At 38.0% G+C, this 20,694-nt stretch overlaps 1 protein-coding gene across 5 annotated transcripts in view; it reads right to left on the reverse strand.

Annotated features, from left to right (window-relative positions):
• DENND4A (DENN domain containing 4A) overlaps window positions 1-20,694 on the reverse strand; it is a 53,076-nt gene that overhangs the window by 31,013 nt on the left and 1,369 nt on the right. For 2 of the 5 annotated variants that reach the window (XM_062601743.1, XM_062601739.1), the window contains exons 2-7: window positions 12,810-12,896; window positions 6,339-6,668; window positions 5,484-5,733; window positions 3,827-3,896; window positions 2,135-2,304; window positions 1,210-1,451 (exon numbers count right to left, since the gene is read on the reverse strand). In XM_062601743.1, the coding sequence (XP_062457727.1) occupies window positions 1,210-1,451; window positions 2,135-2,304; window positions 3,827-3,896; window positions 5,484-5,733; window positions 6,339-6,646 (1,040 nt within the window). In that variant the 5' untranslated portion in view covers window positions 6,647-6,668; window positions 12,810-12,896. Of the gene's footprint in view, window positions 1-1,209; window positions 1,452-2,134; window positions 2,305-3,826; window positions 3,897-5,483; window positions 5,734-6,338; window positions 6,669-12,809; window positions 12,897-14,193; window positions 14,728-20,694 lie in introns of those variants that run through there. The other 3 variants (XM_062601742.1, XM_062601740.1, XM_062601741.1) reach the window with 2 other exon arrangements.

Consider the following 20,694-nt stretch of genomic DNA (forward strand, 5'->3'; position numbering starts at 1 on the left):
TATGAAGATGGTCACAGACCATATAGCAAACATCAAGGGAATGGCCTGCTGCTGGCAGTAGCCCAGCTGACTGAAAATGTTCAAATACACACATATAGCATAGACAACCTTCATCATCATTAAAACAGCCAAGGAACCTAGGCTAGATACTATATTAACTTTGTGCAACAGTGTAGGTGCATTTAAACTATCCACAGTGTTGACCAGTCAGTTTACAAATCAGAATAAGCAAAGAAATCTGTAAAATCAAAATTTATAGAATAGTTATTTTATTTCCTTCTCATTTTATTCCTTCATAAAAATCAAAACCCCAAAATAGTTCTAAGCTTAAAAAAAAAATAAAATCTTTTCATTTTTGGAAGTTCACACTGTCAGAATTTTAAAACAAGTACAGTAGATACAAAGTGGAATAATGAAGTGGGTAATAGCAAAAAATCCTCAATGCACAAAGTCTCACAGAAGTTAGTACTGAAGTTGAATCTGAAAAAAGTTTGATGTGTAATAAACTATAAAAGCAAACAGTGAATCTGAAATCTGATGCATTGAAAAGTCATGTTAGCCCAGATGTTCTAAACGATACTACATATCAATTACAAGTATCATAGATCACAGAACAGTTTGGGTTGGAGGGGACCTTCAAAGGTCATCTAGCTCCAACCCCCCTGCAATTAGCAGGGACATCTTCAAATATATCAGGTTACTCAACCACTTCTTGGATGTAAAGATTTTCTCTGCATTTTAAGAAGTGAAATCCTCTATGTAAGAAGGAAATTAGGTTTATTTATCACAAATAGAGGAAGATTACTAGTACAAAAAAAAAATTCAATCTGCTGAATTACCTCTCTTTACAAATAGGCATTTGAAAAAGCCCACAAACCCACGTATTTCATTCCTCTACCTTAATATATGCAACATTAAGAAAGGATTTATGATCTTGCTCCTCCTAATCACGATGCTAAAGGGTGCAAAGCTAATTAAAAGAGGTTTTCTGAGACACTATTGCAGGCACTTAAATTACAAATAAAACCTGGGTTTATTTGAGAAAGTAGGTAAAGATACATTTAATCAGCAGAGGAAAGTGTTTGATCTTGTGTAGCCATATTTAATGCTTGATGACTTAAAGTCAAATGGATATTACAGGAAACTTAGAAGTAAAGAAAGAGCTCTCATTAAAAGAAACTACTGTTACAAATATCTAAAATTACTTACTTCTCAATGGGTAGGACATGTGGCCCAGAGATGGAGTAACGATACAGAAAGGTAAGAAACTTCTTGAAAGCATCAAAGAAAGGCCAGTGAGAGAGCAGACAGATGCATTTGTTTGTTTGAACTGTTCTGCATGCGTCTGACTTTCCCTCAGCAGCAGCTGCTAATCCCAGTTGAGATTTTTGTTTCTCTGTGAGATTCTCTTCAGGATACAGTTCATAAAACTGAATAGCAGCACCATATACCTGCAAACAACAGTAGATTTGAAGTCAATAAATCTGCCTCAATCTTCAAAGCAATCTAACAAACCCCAAACATGCAAGGGAAATCAAGTCTATGTTATTGCTTGAGAAGTTACATTAATGCATCATCTTTTGAAACAATATATTCCGGAATATTCGTATGGCTGTGAAAATCCAGACTGTCTGTTATTTATTTAAAACACTTAATGTCATATGAGAAAGAGTAATTTGCAAAACAATTTAAGTGAGAGAAAAAGAATGATTATAGAGAGTACCACTACAATTGCCTTTAAAGCTATTTTAGGACTCCTTTATACACAACTCAAAGCAGTATTATTCTGACATCCAATCTGCTTTTTCGAACAAGTAAATACATGCAAGGTTGTTTCCATGCTTGCAATAAAAATAGTATACTTGCATGTAGATGCAGTCAGAATTTTTATAGCTCTCTAGTTTCAAAGGCCAACATGATTGGAAAGCAAAAGGAGTACAGGTTTATATGACCAACAGTCCGGCAGTGAAATAAATACACGTCACTCTTTAAATCAGGCTCTGAGAATTTAAGCTTAAACAAATAGATTCAATTTGCCTATAAAAATATGCATTATCATCATCCTGAATAGATAAACAACTAAATTTTTAACTGAAATTATTAACAATTATTATTTTCTAGACTTTCAAAGTACCTTTTCTGCAGAAGCTCCAGTTAGTACAAACGTAGAAAAAACTGGGAGAGGGTATTTACTGTTAGATGGCCAACATTCAATCGTTGCACCCATAGGCAGACAAAAAAGAGGCACGGATTCTGGTAATGGGAATGATTCATAATCTTCTTCAGGATATCTACATATTAATCCTATAAAGGCAATTTGTAAAGAGGCAGTTATGTAAGGAATAGCAGAAATGTATTTGTAATAGCTCATTCCATAAAAAAATGCCCAGAAATATCATATATGAGCATACACTAACTTCAGAAGATCAGTAAAGCAGTAACTAATCAGGCATAGCAAATAGCTGGAAAGGGGCAGCAAGCTTCCAACACCTAAGGAGAAATCACCTGACTAAAATACTGAAGTCCTACTTTCTATTCTAGGAACTCTTCATAACTAATTTATCTTTCTGTTTGCAGGTTGTGTGCACCTCAGCTCTTATAATAATTCACATGCATCACTGGTATGAGTAAAGATTTAAAATTCAATTTAAAAGCTGGTAACCTGGATAATTGAGAAATAAAACTGTTACTTTCAGTTATGAATGCACGTAGCTCCTACCAACAAAAGTCTCCTGAAAAATCTGATGTTCGATATCAGATTATTATTTTTAGTATCAATAGAATCAGGCCAATTAATTATATTGATCCACTTCAACAGAGGATTCAGCCAGTGTGCTATCAGACTAATGTGTTTAGACTTCATTTTAAACATAGCTGTAAAACACAAAGTTCTGAAGAGGCTCTTAGCATACAGGTCTTCAATTACATCACAGGGCTGCAGCAATCTAGCCTTTCCTGTTGCCAACCCAGGGGACTCAAAACTGAGAGCAAATATTGTGGGAAGGGATTTAGGATTTCTCTGCATTAGAGCACACAGTCCTTCTTTGCTAATATACAGTGAAATACTAATGAGCAACAAAAAACAGTAAACAAGAAGGGCAGTGGTCTTTTCCCACCCTCAAGAAGCAAACTTTTGTGCAAGCTACTACCAGGTGTGGGGCCTGTTCAAATTTCTATGTATTTACAGATTTATCTTCCACCTTTTAGTTAGTCCTAAACTACTGTTGTCTACAGACAGCAGCATCTCAAAGGGATAGAAGTAAATTAATGCTTAAGTCTGAATCATGCTAATGACTTGCACTCAAACAAAATCAGGGCACAACACATTTCAGCACAGCCATAGCAAATCTAATTCTGACTTATAAATAAAACAATGAAATAAAGATGATAGACAATCCAAAAATAAGAGCTCAGTGCCACTGGTGTGCAGGGCAGTGTGGAAGTCTGCAGTATCCTTCATTTTAAGGAATATTTTGATCACAAAAATGCACCATTTTTTGCAGTATTTTCTTCTGCATATACACACACACACACACACAGATCCTTAAGAGTTATCAGCAACAAAAAAACAGAGGTGGGACACACACAGGTTTGTGAAACCTATCAAAACACAACTGAGCTTTGATTATTTGATTATAATCAAATTTTAAACCAAACTGTTTAGTACACTCTTTTAAAAGAATTCTTTGGGGGAAGAGCCTTTTTTTGGATACTGGTAAAACAGTGTCTTTGTCAAATAATCCTTCATAAAAATACCTGTTGCACTAAAAACCAAGTATGTACACCCTGACTTGAGGATTAAAAAAGCTAAATAGTAGTTACATACCAGCTTTATATGATATGGTGTTGGTTTTTGCCACAGACTTTTTATAACATAAATACACCGCTGAGCCCCACTGTAAAACAAAAGAAATTACTGGATTACATGATGAAATATAACAAAAGGATGTAACAGAAGAGAGTGAAGAAAAACCTCCTCTTCCTTGTTTACAGAGAACCATAATTTACACACAAAACCATACAACATTAAGATATAGAAATTTTTGACTGGCTACTCTATCCTTTCTGACAACAACACAACCATGTAACTGAAAGGAAAGCAGCTTGTTAGCTCCAAGCTAACCAACCCATGGCATATGTCTATAAAGAGCAACTGGCTTATGGACTGAAGTATGACATCTGTAAATTCTTCGCCAAAACATTTGTTAACACAGCTACAGAATTTTAAGTACAATTTTAATCCATATAAATATTTAAACCTTTCTCCATTTGGTTGAACATCTGGATTAAGTGTGTATATAGACAGCTATACATACATCCATGCACGCATTTATGTATATACACACACACACAGGGTGCAATGTTTCTGTTGTTAACTGCATTTCTATTACTTTAATACTTAATTCTTTTATGTCTACATTTTTATTTTAACCACACTAATCTTTAAACCCAATTCCTTATTCCATCTCTGATTTCAGAGTCTGTGAAACGCTGCAGCACATCAGAGTTCTTGCAGCTTCTGAACAATTCTCTTTCTGGCATGGTTAATATTTTAAAATACTTTGAAGTTCTCAATTTCTGGACATGAATAAAGAACATGGAAAGCCACAGAGAAGACCAGCACCCTTTACGGACACACAAAGCTTTTATAGATGAAAGAAAGATAGAACAATTTCCACTAGACAGCACTACCATAACCCAGTCAATAAGGGACTGGTAGAACTGAAAAATCCATTTGTTAATCTACAGGCATTTATGTAAAAACAAGTACAGATCTATTTCCATGATCTTTTCTGCATGACACCACTTGCACATGTGGTCAGCAACCTCATCAGTGTGCTGACTTTTGAGGAACATACAAGAGCCAGCATACAGGACTGCAGATTTGACCAGGAGACCCCTAAATACTGAGTTCTGCAATACAAAGTGCTGTGACACCTGTGTATTATAGCAGGTCCAGCTCTGGAACCATATTAAACGTTTAAAAAGGCTTAGTCAACAGCATCAAACATTGCTCACACATAACTTTCTTCAGAAAAGAAAAGTTTGTGAAACTGCTGAGGAGACTGACATTTATAAAATAGCAGTGGAGGTAACAGGAAACTTTAAAAACAAACCAGAAGCCAGTTGTTAAGATACAGGATTCCCATCACACCAGTAAAGATCAGTGTCAGAAACAGCCGTGTCTTTAAAACCTCCAGTTATACACATGATGACACAACAGGTTCTTAAGAACTAATCCAAAACTGCTGAAGCCAGCATTTCCAAATCAGCACTAAAAAGATTTATTTGCTCCAAGACCTCCAAAAAGACTCTGTTCCAAGCAGGAACAAAGAAATGGAATCCTCCAACTCTTCCAAGATTTGATTTCTCTTTGGAAAGTGCTTATCAAAATTTGTCAGTCTGAGAACTGTCACAAATACTCCACATGCATTACACCAGTGAGTATCAAGTGTTCAAAAAATCTAGATTTTGAATCTTACCATGCTATTATTAAGATTCTTGTCAACCTTGCAGAACGTGTGTGGAGGGGTTTCTCCTTTACTTGGTATGATTATACATATATCCGTAACAGCCAGCGTGTTCAGTGTCATGTTTTCAGATGCTCTTCGGTAAGTGATGTACACTCGCTGTGATGAGGTACTGCCACTGATGTTAGCAGGCCGACCATAGGGAGTGGTTTGAATTATTTTACAGCCTTGCTTTACTCTTTCTTTCCCATCATATAAAACCCTAGTTGAAACAGGATGAACAAAAGTTAGAAGGCACATCTTTAAACACTTTGAATACTAATATTATACTAAGAACTATAACTAAATAGTACTAATTTAACAGCAGCTCTTGTCTAATCTCTGATCAAAACACGTTTATGGACTTCAGGTCAAACTATACCAAGCTGCTTACAGAAAAGCTTTATGTCAATAAAATACACTAGTTTCCTCATGTATAATCACTTTAAGGTGTTTTGTTTACTGCAAGATAGTGTTATTTTCTATTCTATTAAAGATTCATTGTCTGATCCTAGAACCACCATACAACTCATCTCTTTTCAATCTGAATTAACTAGGTTAAGCATCTTAATCTCAACCCAAATATATACACTGGAAATTATAATTGGCTTTGAAAACTCCAAAATCCAAAGGATTACATTTGTCATTAAAATCCATTCAGCAGGCATTTTTCCTACCATACTACTTAACGCTCAAGTCATCGAGTATCTTCCTGTTTAGAGTTTTGCCTTACACTAGAAAAGTATAGTATTTCAATAAATCTACTTTATTTGCTCATTAGTCAAATTAAACTGCCAAAATCACATACTGGAACAGAAACCCACTCACCCCAAATCAGTAAGCGGGGGCTTATCCCTTCCTCGGCGATAACAAAGGTACATTTGCGGTCCTACAAGACTGCCATTATTGAGATCTGCAGACAGTCCCGAGGGAGTAACATCTATACATTTATACCCCTGAGGAACTTCCTCCCCCAGAGATTTATTAAGTACTGTTACATCTGTAATAGGTTCTTTCGGTTTAGCGATCTTATGGCAAGCATCATTGAAGTGGATTTCTTCCTCTAGTGGTTTGGAAATATCTGTTAGTCCTGCGACAACAAAGTAGTCGGCAACACGAGCCCCTTTGTCTTCCATCTTCCATTACAAGATGCTCTAACTGGTAAGAAAGAAATAAGTATCAGTATGTTTAAAGGCAATTGTAAGATACCAGAAATAATAGAATTATATTTACCTTAAAAAAAATGCAGTAAATGAAAACACAGTAGAAGAATACAAAAGAAATAGAGAGATCCATCATCAGATCATGTAACAGTTTTCATCTGTAACCACAACCTCTCTCCAATCTGGAATTCTGAACCACAATCATGAGTTAATTGTTAAATCTTGGAATGGAAAACCCGAGTGGCCTCTTTTTGTTAACTTACACACCAGAGTAACCGAACCAACAGGAACAGTAACAGCAAAATGCTATCCAAAGTTTCAGAAGTAGTTCACTACTGGTGAGCAGTCAGACTGAGCCAAAAAAGTTCTTATGTATTTTGCATATTGCCCATTACCACACTCTGTTCACCATGACAATGGATCTTCTAAAGCATGATGTGCAACTAATTCACTTCCTGAATATGAAACATATATGCAAAGGCTGTCTTGATTACTCTAAAGATAAACATTTGCAGCTATCGCACCCCATAAGATTTTACATCAGATACCAAGGTCAGATCTTGGAGTGTTTTTGCAGGCTGAAAGTTGATGTAACATTGGTTTATAGCATATGGCGGCCCAGATCCCCGATATGAACCTATCCACATCCAGCTACATACCAGCTTTTATCCCAAACCTTTAAAGCAAGTCAACTTCAATGGACTACAGACCACTGTGAAACAAAAACATTCAAGACCACATGAAGCTTTTCATAATAAGAAGCAACACAGTCCTGCTGTTCCAGTCAAATTGTGTGGGGAAATTATGTTCTTCCTGGAACATATTGATTAGAAAAAATATCCTTATATATCATTCTTTCTGTATAGTTGTTTTGGGGCTCTTTTTGCAATGTTTGCTTATCAACGTTGTAAATTACCTTCAGCACAGGACAAAATAATATGTACAGAATGAAAAGATGGCCTTGCAAAGAATATGTGCAACACATAGCAGGAGACTGAGTTTCCTTTTTTTCAGATGCTTCAATACTATTGCAAGCCACTTAAATCCCATGTCTTATTTTCTTATTTAACAGCTTGATTTTGCAAGGAAAGAAAATACTTCCCGCTCTTTCATGGAATATTGAGCAATGAGCTAAAAACATTTATCTAAGTCACCCATATGTGCTGGAACCTCAGTAAAGTAGCTTCAGGAAGTTTACTGTCATCAAGTTCCAGACTTTTTAAGCCAGACAAGATATTTAAAACTCCTTTTGTTCAATTAATTTTGTTTGGGTGTAAAATTTTATTGCATGAGAAATTGTTGCAACACTCTCCAGAGCTTGCTAACTTTCAGAAACAACACAATTCAGAACAGTTTGAATGGTTGGTACAAGACTTCAGTCTTCAGGCCACCTTTATTCTAGTTGCTTTATCTCCCTTTATTTTTTCCTCCAATACCACCATGAGTTCAGGATTTTACCAACAAATTTTCATTAAAACAAGCAAAATAAATTTGGACATTGCTCACTGATACTGAGAAATACTAAGTCGTAAGTTGATACAGTGCATTTAATCAAACCGATTAAAGTTGTTGGAAGCTGACCTCAGATTTCCAGCACCAGTCCCTGCTCCAGAAGGAACAATGTAAGCGTGTGCCTGGCCACCACTATCAACCTCATCCACCAGCACAAGAAAGGTAATTCCATCTTCCAGTTATTTCATAGGTTGCTTGTTATTTTGTTGCAGTAACTGACTTGACTGGTGACTTCCAAAGCCACAAGGAAACAAGTAACAGTTTTAATTTTAAGGTTATTTGCATTACTCAAGAAAACACCAAGGAAAAAAAAACAACTAAAAAAAACCTAAGTTACCCAACCTTCTTTGCTTTCTGTATGGTCAATAAGTAATATGGGACACTTCCGACCACATGATTACTGGGAACCAGCCATCAACATACAGTATTATGCCAGTTTGGAAACAACAGTTCAGCTTATTTTCTGAGAGAAGAGAGTATGTAGTTACAAAACTAAGCTGTATTTAACCTAAAATCAGTTATTTTAAAGCCATCTGGAATACGTTACTCAGCAGTATATGAGATCAATAACTACAAACTCAAAACTTCTCCTTGAGCGATATATCCGAAGACACATACTCAACCACTGCATATGCTGCCCATTATCTGACTGTACATCTGGCTTCAGCAAACAACAAATGCATGGGGAGATAAAGAAGCTTCATAAAGCACCTTTAAACTCAGGCAGAAGACCAAACACAAACATCTTTTAGCTACCACGACTGGAGTTCTGAATATTTTATAACATTAACAATTCTCTGTAAAACTTAACTATGTTATACTACATTTTAACTGGGATGAAAAGATTCTTTATCAACCAGCACTCACTGGATAAGCTGTAATAGCTTTTTTTAAAGCTACAATACACTGGCAAGCATTTGCTCTTTAGTTAAAAACATTTAAAACATATCAGAGCATAAGCAGTTGCTTTTTAAAAGCATCATTTAAAAATGCATCAAGAAATGTAGAAAGAAAAAAATAATAATGCTTCATAACAATGATCAGGAAAGAGCTATGGTCAAAGACTTCTTAGAAGTACTCCTCAAGAACTGCTGAGGAAGGCAGGGCTCGCCAAGTAAAATCTGCCAACCAACCAACTTAAACTCAATGCTTGCACCATTGTGAACTCTGGTGAGAGAGTTCTCTATTAAAAGACAGAAGGTAAACTGAAAACTGGCAAGTCTTGCATGCTTGTGTATGAAAAATGCCCCACAATCACAAAGCAGCAGAAGCACCACAAAACTGAACGTTGCTTTAATGATGACGAGCTGGAAAAACAAACTTTTGTTTTGTTCCTGCTCTCATTAGCATTATTTTGCAAAGCTGCACCAGTGTCTGGAGTGCTCGACAATGCCTTTTTAATTGAAAACTGGTTTAGCAATCAAAAGTTATACAAACTATGACTCTTAAAATTGCAAGGCTAATACCATCAGTGTATTAGCAGCACACCATTCCAGTTTAATTAGCCAAGACAGCATTACAACTAAACAGAAAGACATATACACATTATACTGAAGAATCATACCTATCTCACAAGCCTATTATTTATTTCATATTAAGTTTATACAAAAATTCTTAAATTCAAACATTCATTTATCCCCAAAAGCACTTTCAAGTAAAACTGGGACAAGCTCTCCTCATTTAGAGCCAGGTAAAATTAGAATCCCCTACGTACAAACAGCTGCTATCATACAAATTTGCTTCCTAAGGTTACAGCAAGTCATACAGAAGTCAGCAAATCTGTCATAGTTTTAAGCAGATTTTACAGAAGGAGGAGGGAAGCTGATGATGCATCATTCATATCTGCCCCATCCCCAGCAGTGTTCAATGTTCAAGGCCAGGTTGGACGGGGCTTGGAACAACCTGCTCTAGTGGAAGGTGTCCCTGCCTGCAGCAAGAGGTTGAAAGTGGACGAGCTTTAAGGTCCCTTCCAACACAAACCATTCCATGACCTATGATGATTCTATGATCTTTGCGTTTGGATATAAAAGCTTGCAGCAAAAAATGCAATAAAATGCATAAGATATCAAATAGTTCAATAGTATTTTATTCAAGCTAACTTAAGACTTTACTAGAGCTAGTGTGGTACTGAGTTTTCAACATCTGTTTACGGTGAGAGCAGATTTATGCAAATTTTATGTTAACAGACCCCAGTAAAAAGGTGTATAATGTGAACTAATTCAGTGACAATCACTCTGTGAAAAGCAATTCACATAAACTGAAATTCAGACAAGCCTGAATAGTTTCTGTAGAAGCTGCTACCATGAAGGTATTCCAAAGCACATTGTGATTATGTGTATCACACAGTACTGCAAGTCAACTTCCAGGAAATAAAGCCAAACCCAAAACAAAATACACAACACAAAAAGTCACACTGCACAACCCTGTTGCTTGAAGCAGCAGGTCCCAGGTGAAATTCAACAACATTAACAGTGTCACAGTGAGACTCAGCTACTATTGCTTCTCTACACATCAGTCATCTGGGGACAAAAGGCTGTGCTTTGAAGACAACACTATGGCATCACAATCATAACTTTTTACAAAAGCCTCTGGAAATAAGTGCAATATATGATCTTTGAGCCATCTCATGATAATAACTTTTAATGGACTGTATATAATTAATACCACTAGAACTTAAATACCATAAACATCAGCAAGAAACAAAATATCCTTCTGAATAGTAAACTGACTTGTAAGACAACATACACAGTAACATACACTGTTAACATACACAGACTTAGCAGATCATACCTATATAAATGTGGGAGAACACCGGGCTTTTGGGATTTCTAAACATATGGGAACAGGGGAAACAACCAGATAATCCTGCCGTAGATCCACGAACTATCCAGCTTGATTACTCTGCTGATCGACAAAGGGTAAGCTCAGTTTGATTGCTTATCCGATGTAATTTTTTAATAGCATCATATTGCTTCATAACCATTTTGCAAATTTGAAGTACTAGTTTTCTCTCTTTTCACTGTTGCAATTCATAGGTGCTGGCATTTTAGCAACTGGGTAAGAGAGATTAATCTGAAAAACAAGTTCTGTGATCTAACACCGTAGGTCTAGTGCCAGTGTTAAAAGAGAACCAAACTGCTGCAAAGTGCAACCCAAGCTGCTATTACAAGAAAGATGATCAGGTCTGCAGGAGCTCCCTGTGGCTGACCCTTTGGTGATAAAATGCTCGTGTGACTCAGATCTGAATTCAGAAAGCAGAGCATATAGGGTAACCTATTCTGCTTCCAATTTTTTATTTATTTGTCATAAGCTATCTACAACTGTCACATAGAAAGGCATGATTTTATACCTGCTCACGTATTTTCAGACAACTCAATCAGCGTCCAAGCTTTCTGAACAGATCACATTTTTCATTCAAACACTGTAAGAGGGATGGACACATCGGCTTTTTCCTCAACACAGGACCAGAACTAATGCAGATGTGCCACATATTCCATCTGTGCAGCAGTAACTCAGAAGTACAGAGTTTACTATAGATGCACTATACCATTTCCAAGGAAAAAAAGTACTGATATAACACATACAGCTTGCTCCTACCCACAGACTATATAGAGGTATCTTGTAAGTGGGCTGCAGACCAGAACAGCTCTAGCAGTGCCAGCTTCTTCCCAGAAGCCAGCTTTCCTAGACAGCAAAAAGGATTTACTTCTGTGCTTTTTGCATGTGCAAGAGGTTTGTGATCTACAGAAGACAGTGGTAAGGACCATCCAACTCCGTAACAACCTTTTCACCAGTCCAACTCTGGCAGACACAGAAACAACCACCACCTTCTAATCTTTTAATCTTGTCTTAGTTCCCATTCCTGCCTCCATTTTTCTTTGAGAATATTAAATCACTTATTAATTTGAGTTTCTTATTAGGTCCTGATGCTGTCTAAAGCAGATGACAGTCTACTTTGTTAGCCTGACTCCAAAGAGATGTGTCTGTAAACAAGGAACTAAGCTCTCCCAGTGTAGGCTGGAAACCAACACAGGGGCTCTGCAACACTTTTTTTTTAAGAGTTCAAAGCTTTATTATAAATGGTGATTTATTTTTTTAAGCATTCATCATATAAACACATTCCAAGTACTTCCTTCCTTTGAAGGCACATGAAAAGCAGTCGAACACACAAAGCAGTGACCAGTTTATAAAAATTGCCAGTAAAGTTCTAACAGTCCCTAGAGTTTCAGTCTCCTGTGTGTGTTACTGTATTATCCCATTCAAATATGCTGCCAACACACAGAAATGTGGCAACTAGTCATGCAAGAGCAAAATGAAGTTAACTGGATCAGTCAGCCCTGCTATAGCTACCCAGAACCATTTCTCAGACATGACACTGCACAAATCACATGAGAGCTTAACAGTCTGAGAAAATGAGAATAACTGCAGCTACACAGGGAAAAAACGTCACCTCATCCTTGTGCTTCCAAACTTGCCTGGCATAATGACAGAGGAGCCTTTTCCCCCTGTGTTTCCTTTAGTAACAAACAATCCCGGGAACAAAGCAGAATCACCTCAAATATCACGGGAATTCTCTCAAGCCAGAACACAAGCCTCTTGAAAACTCTACTGATCTGCTCCCTACCTTTTCATCAGGGCATCGCTTCTACCGTTTGCCTCTCTTGCTGTCAGCCAGGCTTTTAACACAGACTTCCTGTTAAAGTTTCATTCCCTATAGAAACAGTAAAAATAAAGATTGAACAATGTACACATTTGTTGAAAGTTGTACTTGCAGCTCACTCCACTCACATTAAGTGAACACTGTGAATCCCTGTGGGACTCGCTTGCCAAGGCAACATTACATGTCACTTAAGCATTAAAAAAGTACATGAAACCAGATTTTAAAATTAAGAAACAAAACATCGAGTTCTATGCTGCATTGATATACTAAGAACATGAAGAACATTTAGTGCTTCAAGAAAGAAAATAAACGGTTGAGGCAGCCACTTCAAATTATTTCAACTCTTCCACTGTTTTCTGATGATAAATACCTCCCATGCCTATCTACAAGCATTAGCCAGCTATGAAAGTGCTCTTCTAGCTCAATAACCTTTCCAAGTCTACTTCAAAACATTGTTCCTCTTTGCAAGATATTGATACTTAAGCAGCTCCTTGTTACTCCAAAACCAGCAACACGCATGTACTTTTCCATCTAGCCACCTCGTTCCAATTCCCCATTCTTGCAGCTGGTGTGACAGTCCTCCTGCCATTTATTGCCATAATTCACTGGTTTTCTTCAGATGTGGTAAACACTACTATGACCACTTTTAAACATTGGTATGACCACAGACAGCTTGAACTTGTGTTTTATACCGAGGCACATGCAAGGTCTGTCCTACACTTAAGCATCTTGAAGCAACAGCTCTCCACTACAGGCCTGAGAATACCTCACTGGAGACAGTCTCAGACTTGCATCTCCCTGAATGACTCATTAGCACCAGGAAGGTGTAGTCAAAAATAAGCCTTGTCTAAAGGAGGCTTCCATCTCCTAAGACTTGGAGGACACTCTCTGAAGCTTACTGTGAGAAGACTTCAGAAAACAATGTGTAACATAAGCAAGGCTGTGTAGAAACATCTCGGGGGGGGGGGGGGGAACCCCCTACACTAGATTATCAGAACTTCAAGATTCTGTTCATAACCCCAGTAATTGATTTCAGATCATGCAGAAGCAATCAGCACTGTCAGCACTACTCCTACAGCAAGGAGTGGGGGGTGACAGCCTGCAGAGCAAATCTAGCCCCTAATGCATCTTTCTAATCCATACAGCACTGGTACTGGTTCTTTACACACAGAATACAGGACTAGTACCAGTTGAAATCAGCTACCCTCCACAGTAAGTGACTTTGAGCATTTTTACACAAGACTGCCATGAGAGCATGGAGCAGTAGCAATACGTATTTTCGTCTAACGACCCAAATCTGTAATGTAAAGTTTCAAGGAGTGTCAGAAATTGTAATTTTAGGGATCACCTGCAGAGCTGTAAAATGTGTAGGAAATGAGCAGCATTAACATGAATAATTTCCCCATGGACACTTCAAAAAACATATTTCCCAGTCAGCCATCTGGAAAGCCAATGAGGAGAGTTAAAGGAAAGAAAAATAAAAGCACGTATTTAGGCATCACAAGGAACACAGTGAGAACTGATGCCTGTGTACTTGCAGCATATGTAGATCATATCTACAACTAGTTTACTGTCCCGAACCAAATAAAAGACCTACTTTTTCAAGAAACAAGGTGCAAAGGACCTGCATTATTACCCCAATACAAACAGAACTTCTCAGAGCACTTGCATTTTTCAGCAGTTGCCTACACTTTTTCTTCACATTTCCTACTGTTAAACAAAGGACAGCAACACAGAAAGTTGCTAACAGACAGGGCTAAAGTGATCAGCTGTGCTGCTTTTTAGACCCTGTTGTTGCATACATCTGTGCTCAATAACATTAGACAACACAGTGATCAGTAAGAAGCCACTAGCGCCTACTAAGCTCCCATTGGTGCTGCATCAACAGTAGTTCTAGTGCAAAGAAATATAGTGGCATATTAAGAACACCCCAAACAAGAGAAACCCACGTTGTTCTGCCCCTGCATCACTGGGCTGGAATCACTGTCAAGTATTTCATGGGCCCATTCACAACCATCTCTACTAACTCATGGTTAACACACTCTGATTCAAACAGCTGAGGAGATAATCAAGAGAGCTCAAAAAGTTAACAACAAAGGATCTCTAAGAGGTGTCCAGGAAACAGAAAAGTGCTGGATAAGAGGACAAGCACAGAACGTGAGTTTGGGACCAGAAAATAGGAATGCAGGCCAAGGACTGAGGAACAAGCAGATTTGTTCAGCAATGGCTAGGAAGAAAGGAAAATTAGTCTTAAATTCAGAGGCTAATCTAGATCCACTGGAATTGCTGTGGTCAGTGAGGAAGAACTGGCCATCAGACTATCAAAGCTTAGAGAGAGTAACTGGCAGGACGAAGGCAGGAAGGAACAGACTTCACCCTGAGGGAAAGACCAGGCATTTTCTACATCTTCTGTACTTTCCACCATCACTCACCAAGTCTTCTATTTGTTTGTTCTTTGTTGCTCTTTTTAGCCTCAATAAAATTTAAGCATTTACTAGGGGGTCTAACAAGGCACAGGCTTAGGCATCCACTACAGCTGTGCCACAGCAAAATCCCACAGTATTTAATCCTGCCTACAAAAACTCAAGAAAGAAATGTTAAATATCCCATGAGAATCATGACAGAGACAAATCTTAACAAAGACAGTTTTAAAGCTTCCACTTTTCCTTCTAGATTACAGTATTCATGGCCAAAAAGCACAAGCGAAGGATGGAAACAATTTCTGAAGTACAACTGTGTCTGTAGGGAGGGATGCAGAAAACAATTTATACCAAATGAGGGGGAGGGAAGCCAAGGTAAGCACTATAAAATGTAAATATTACTCCATCCAAAACACAGTTCAGGAGGACAGCTAGTCCATATTTTTTGTAACTACTTATTATACAGCAACTTTTTAAAAGAAGTCCCCCAAACAGAACATTCCATTTTCCTTGGCACTGTAGACAAAGGCAAATGAAAGCAGCAAATCTTCCAATAGTGAGCGTCAAACCCAAAATCTGTCACTGAAAATGTCAAACTGCATTAGCTAAGAGTGACAGAAGTATCCTGCTTTTACTCCACTGTATTTGGACACACAGGACCACCTAGTTTAGTTTTGAAGCCCTTCTTAAAACTTTGAATTTATGGCGTGGTGGATGGAATGAGAAGTGGGAATTGTTTCTAACATCTTTTTTACTGCATTTAAAAATACACTTTAATTGTGACTTAGAACATTTGATGTTCTTTTTCTCTCTAGCCAGCAAAAATGTCCGGCAAGATAAAAAAAATGGGACCCAGCCATGCTGCAAATTATATATGCTGAGTGAATGACATGCATGAACTGCAACTGTGGGGCTGTAACTGCTGTTTGCATATGAGCTACACCACACTGGGAAGGTTAAATGGAGAGATAACACTGACTAATACCTCCCTTATCTAGCAAATCTCTACATCCAAGTTGGCAAAACACTCATCATCCACCCCACAAAAAAAAACCAAAAAACCCCAACTGTGAGTGTACTGCTACCAGTTCAGCTACAAGTACATCCATCAACTAACATGCATTTATTATGTGGTAGTTTCCCAGCCAGGTTAGCTAGCAAAGCAATACAAAGCAACATTAAGGCATCCCCTCAATATCACAGTAAATTAGCTGAAGTGCAATGATAACTTAAGGAAACTATGGCTTCAGGATTCCAAAGCCAGTTCAAGATACCTCTTTGTAACACAGAGCAGACATGGCTAAAAAACCTTTCCCCATCTTTTGGACCACAATTATGAAACAACCATACCCTTAAAGGAAAGGCTGGAGTTTATTGAGTCAGGGTCACCTTATGTGCTAAGATTTAGGAGAAAAGCATTCACAAAACTCACAGGTTTGCCCCTGGTGCTCTACAGAAGGAAGCCTTCACTGTCCTGAACGGTTCAGCATACAAGGTAACTACAAGGTTGTAAGATTTTTTAGAATACTGCTCCTGTACTGGGATTTGACTGACAGCACTGTGCTGAGCCCAATTATTTTTGCACTTGCAGTATGTGGACAGCATTGCCTTTTTCACTGTCATTTTAGAGTCACAATCTCACACAGACACACTTGCTGACATATGGAAGCTACCAGAGCTGGACCAGCTCCTGATCTTGGCTGCACAACTGAGAATAATTCCTTAACCCACAGGTTTCTGCTGAAGCTCAAGACAAAAACAAAACTGAAGAATCCAGCCCACCGTGCCCTTCTCCTTGTTAGCATAACGCTTGCACATGAAAAGAGGGGGTTCCCCTGGGGACTTTTTCATTTGCATGTATGTATACACAACTTCCACCACCCACTTCTGGCTTGTCCACTTTTATTTTAGATGGCTAAACTGAAATAATGTTATTAATTAGTATTAAGTATATTTCTAACACAGTGAAAATTTACAGTAAAAATTAAATAGTGAGGATATCATTGACTAACTTACTTCTAACACTCCTCCTTACTCTTCACATCTTATTTTTATACCACAGTTCCTCCTTCTTTCACGCACATACCCACCCACAACCTGTTATTGCTTATTTCTATTTCATTCTGTTTCAGCCTCTACAATAACCCCGAATTTAAGATATGACATGAAAGTACACTTTGAAAAGGTAAAAATATGACATTTAAAAGAATAGGGCCATCACTTTCTGAAGTCTTTCATTTCCACTTCTCCACAATTTCCTTCTGGTGCTGTTTCTGAGCTCTTTAGGGAAGTACCAATGACTACTTCTGCATCATAGACTGTTACTAAAATAACTGCTATAGATCTAACCTCTCAGCACCACTGCCTCATGTAGCCTTCACTGTATGTTTTAATTTTGACACTGTAGTCTGTGGAGGCACTTTATAAACGTACATACATGAGCAGAATGTTTTCACATCAGTGACAGACCAAGCTTCCAGACCAAGGCACAGACTAATCCTGAACTGAAGAATAGCAGAAAATACCCAAAGTTTATTATGCAATATAGCAAAAAGCCTTGTTCACTTTAAGTAATTACTTGGTCATTACCACTGTTAGAAATAGTTGATTTTAAATAGTTGAACAGTGGTGATACATTCACTGTTTATACATATTCTCCTCCTACCTGCCTCAGTCAGAGCAAGGCATAACTGGCTTAGCTTCAAGAGGATTTACTGCTTTTAGTATGACATAACATTTCTATCATGATTTATGCTCACGGTAGCGAAGATTATTTATATATGGAATTGATATATAATGGAAAAGATGCAGGGCCTTTTCTGCCTTCTTGCCTAAGACCACCCAGTGAGTCTATAGCAGAAGGATGAGGGAGAAGTACAACTCAGCCCTCTAAACCACACCTCTACCCTTGCTTTTTGTGCAAGCTCAACCTACACTTTCCTCAAAGGTACTAGATCTTTACAGGGTTTGGTTTTTGGGGGACTCTGAAGGGGAGGGCAGGGTGGCTGGGTTTGTTTTGGGGTTTTTTTGAGAGTCAGCATTAAAAAAAAAAATAAGAAATACCATTACATCACAGGAAAGCCCAATTAAAATACTTTAAAAACAAGAGAATCATACTGGAAATATGCCAACCCACATAAACTGCATCATGTCTTCTTAATACACTTAAACAGAAATTACTTTGGTGTCTTTTTTTGGTCCTTTCCTCCTCCTTCTAAGAAGTATCACAGTTCTTTCCAGGAATCTTCAGATCAAATACCTTCAAATCCACAGCTACAGACGCATCAAAAGCTGAGCTACTGAACCCTCTGTCTGACAGCAGGATACTTGGAAATCACAAATACTCCAAACCTTATGTTTCAACAAGGTTACATTGACCTTCTTTCTTTTTAATCCAACATGAGTTGTGCAACAATTTATCCTCCAACCTTTTGGTCATGCTGACACCATATTTAAAAACTAAGGTCAAAGTTGACTAAAGGACAATGAAGGGAAAGAAGACTCCCTACAAGTCTTCATTGCAGAAGAGATTTAAGACTGAGAAAGCTTTTTATTAAGTAGCTGTTGTACTATGTCCTTTCCATGAGCACAACAGTTTCTACAGCCACTGCTATAAAAAGCATTGCAACCTACTATGACTTGCAAAATTAACTCCAATTCAGTTGCTAGGAAGTAGGATGGGAACCAAAAAGGAATGTTGAATATTTAAGTGACGCTGCAAATTTCTTTTTCTAGTTTTAAAACCTCAAGATTAACAAATCCCATTACCATTATTCAGCTCAGTCTGGATACCATCTTCTCTATGGAAGAGTCACAAGACAGTTTCCTCTCCCTATCACACATTACAGCAGGAATTTAAAAATCAGTTAAACTCTTGAATGCAAAACCCTGCAAATTAAAAATTGCCAGACTGAACAGTGGTGCCCACAATATTTTTGGAAGAGTTACACAGAACATTACTATTAGTTCGGAACCTTCCCAAGACACCCCCATTCTCTTCAGATCATGAACTCAGCTCTACTCCTGCCTTGCTACTTTCTCTTTCAAACACACCTCTTTAACAGGACCAGGTTATTTACACTGTTCCCAATGCTTGACCTGAATCAGCCAAGCTCACCTGAGCCCTATAGTATGCACCATGCTATGTCAATATTTGTGCTTTTACTAACTAATAATTAACTCTGGCCACACTGTGACAAAATTGCCAATATTGCCATTAATGCATATAGAAATACTATTAAGGGCCATAGTGGTGTTATATCCAAATAAAGCATACAGAGCAAGATGTTCACCAGAAATGCAGACCTGCAACCACACTGCTACTGAAAGTATGAAAGCTCACACATATGAGCATCCTTAATAGTGGAAAAACATTTCAAAGTAACCCTTATTTTAAAAGCTGGTCCCAGTGCCTTCTGGTGCACTGCTTGCACAAGCAGATCTTACTTTTTTGTGCTACTTTCTAAGAAATTTACTGTTTAGAAGAGGACACTGAGCAAAGCCAGTTCCAAAGGATGAGGAGCTGCTCATAAACTTGAGGAAAGTACCTCATCCAACTGGACCCTAACGTTTCTAGAACAAGTAAAACATCTCTATCACACAAGGCTGCAGAGAAACTTTTTTCATTTGTCTTTAAGGCTCCACGCAATTTTCCCCTTCCCCAAAAGCTAACCGCAAGAACTCTTAATGCTCTTTTTCTGATAATGAAACAATTTCAATGCCAAGTCATGACTACCCCTAGAAAACTTCATTTACCAGAGACACAGTTCCACTTTCATATTCATTTTAAATGAACTTACAGACCCCTCAATTACCTAAAAGCCAGTCAGGGTTTCACCAAAACTCTAAACATGATTCTTTAAAGAAGGACGAGAGAAACAGGAGACTCACAAAGTAAGACTTGTATGCTAAACACACAAACCAGAAGTAACCCATTTACTCCCCCCCTCGACCTTCCTTGGCTAGACTAACTCAATTAGTTTCCCTAAACCGCCACAGACACTTGCCAAGATTAAATATTTGTGTTTAATCATTCAGAAAGTGAAAGATTATGTACTGTAATGTAACACTCTTTACGGAAACCTCTCGTTGAGCAATAGTTCCAGAAAAAAAATTGTGAAATGAAGTAAAAAGCTGTGCGGAACACCACGCTTCCACTCAGTTAATTCAGAAACGTTAAACTTCAGAGCCATGCCCCAAGTTCCGTGCCCATGGCAGGGGGTTGGAACTGGATGATCGTTAAAGTCCCTTCCAACCCAAACCACTCTGTGATTCTGTGATAAGCCGAGACCTCGTTTTTAGCATATCAACATTCTTGGAGGCGGCACAGTTTTAAACGCAGCACGTTTGAAATGACTCCAGAATAACAACCGTGGTTAAGAAGTTATTAAATATTATCATTCCCTGGCCAGCAACTTGTGCTACATGCA

The sequence above is a fragment of the Pezoporus occidentalis genome, unplaced genomic scaffold, assembly GCF_034315485.1.
Source record: "Pezoporus occidentalis ecotype Australia unplaced genomic scaffold, CSIRO_AGI_Poc_V1 ctg72, whole genome shotgun sequence".
Lineage (NCBI taxonomy): Eukaryota > Metazoa > Chordata > Aves > Psittaciformes > Psittacidae > Pezoporus > Pezoporus occidentalis.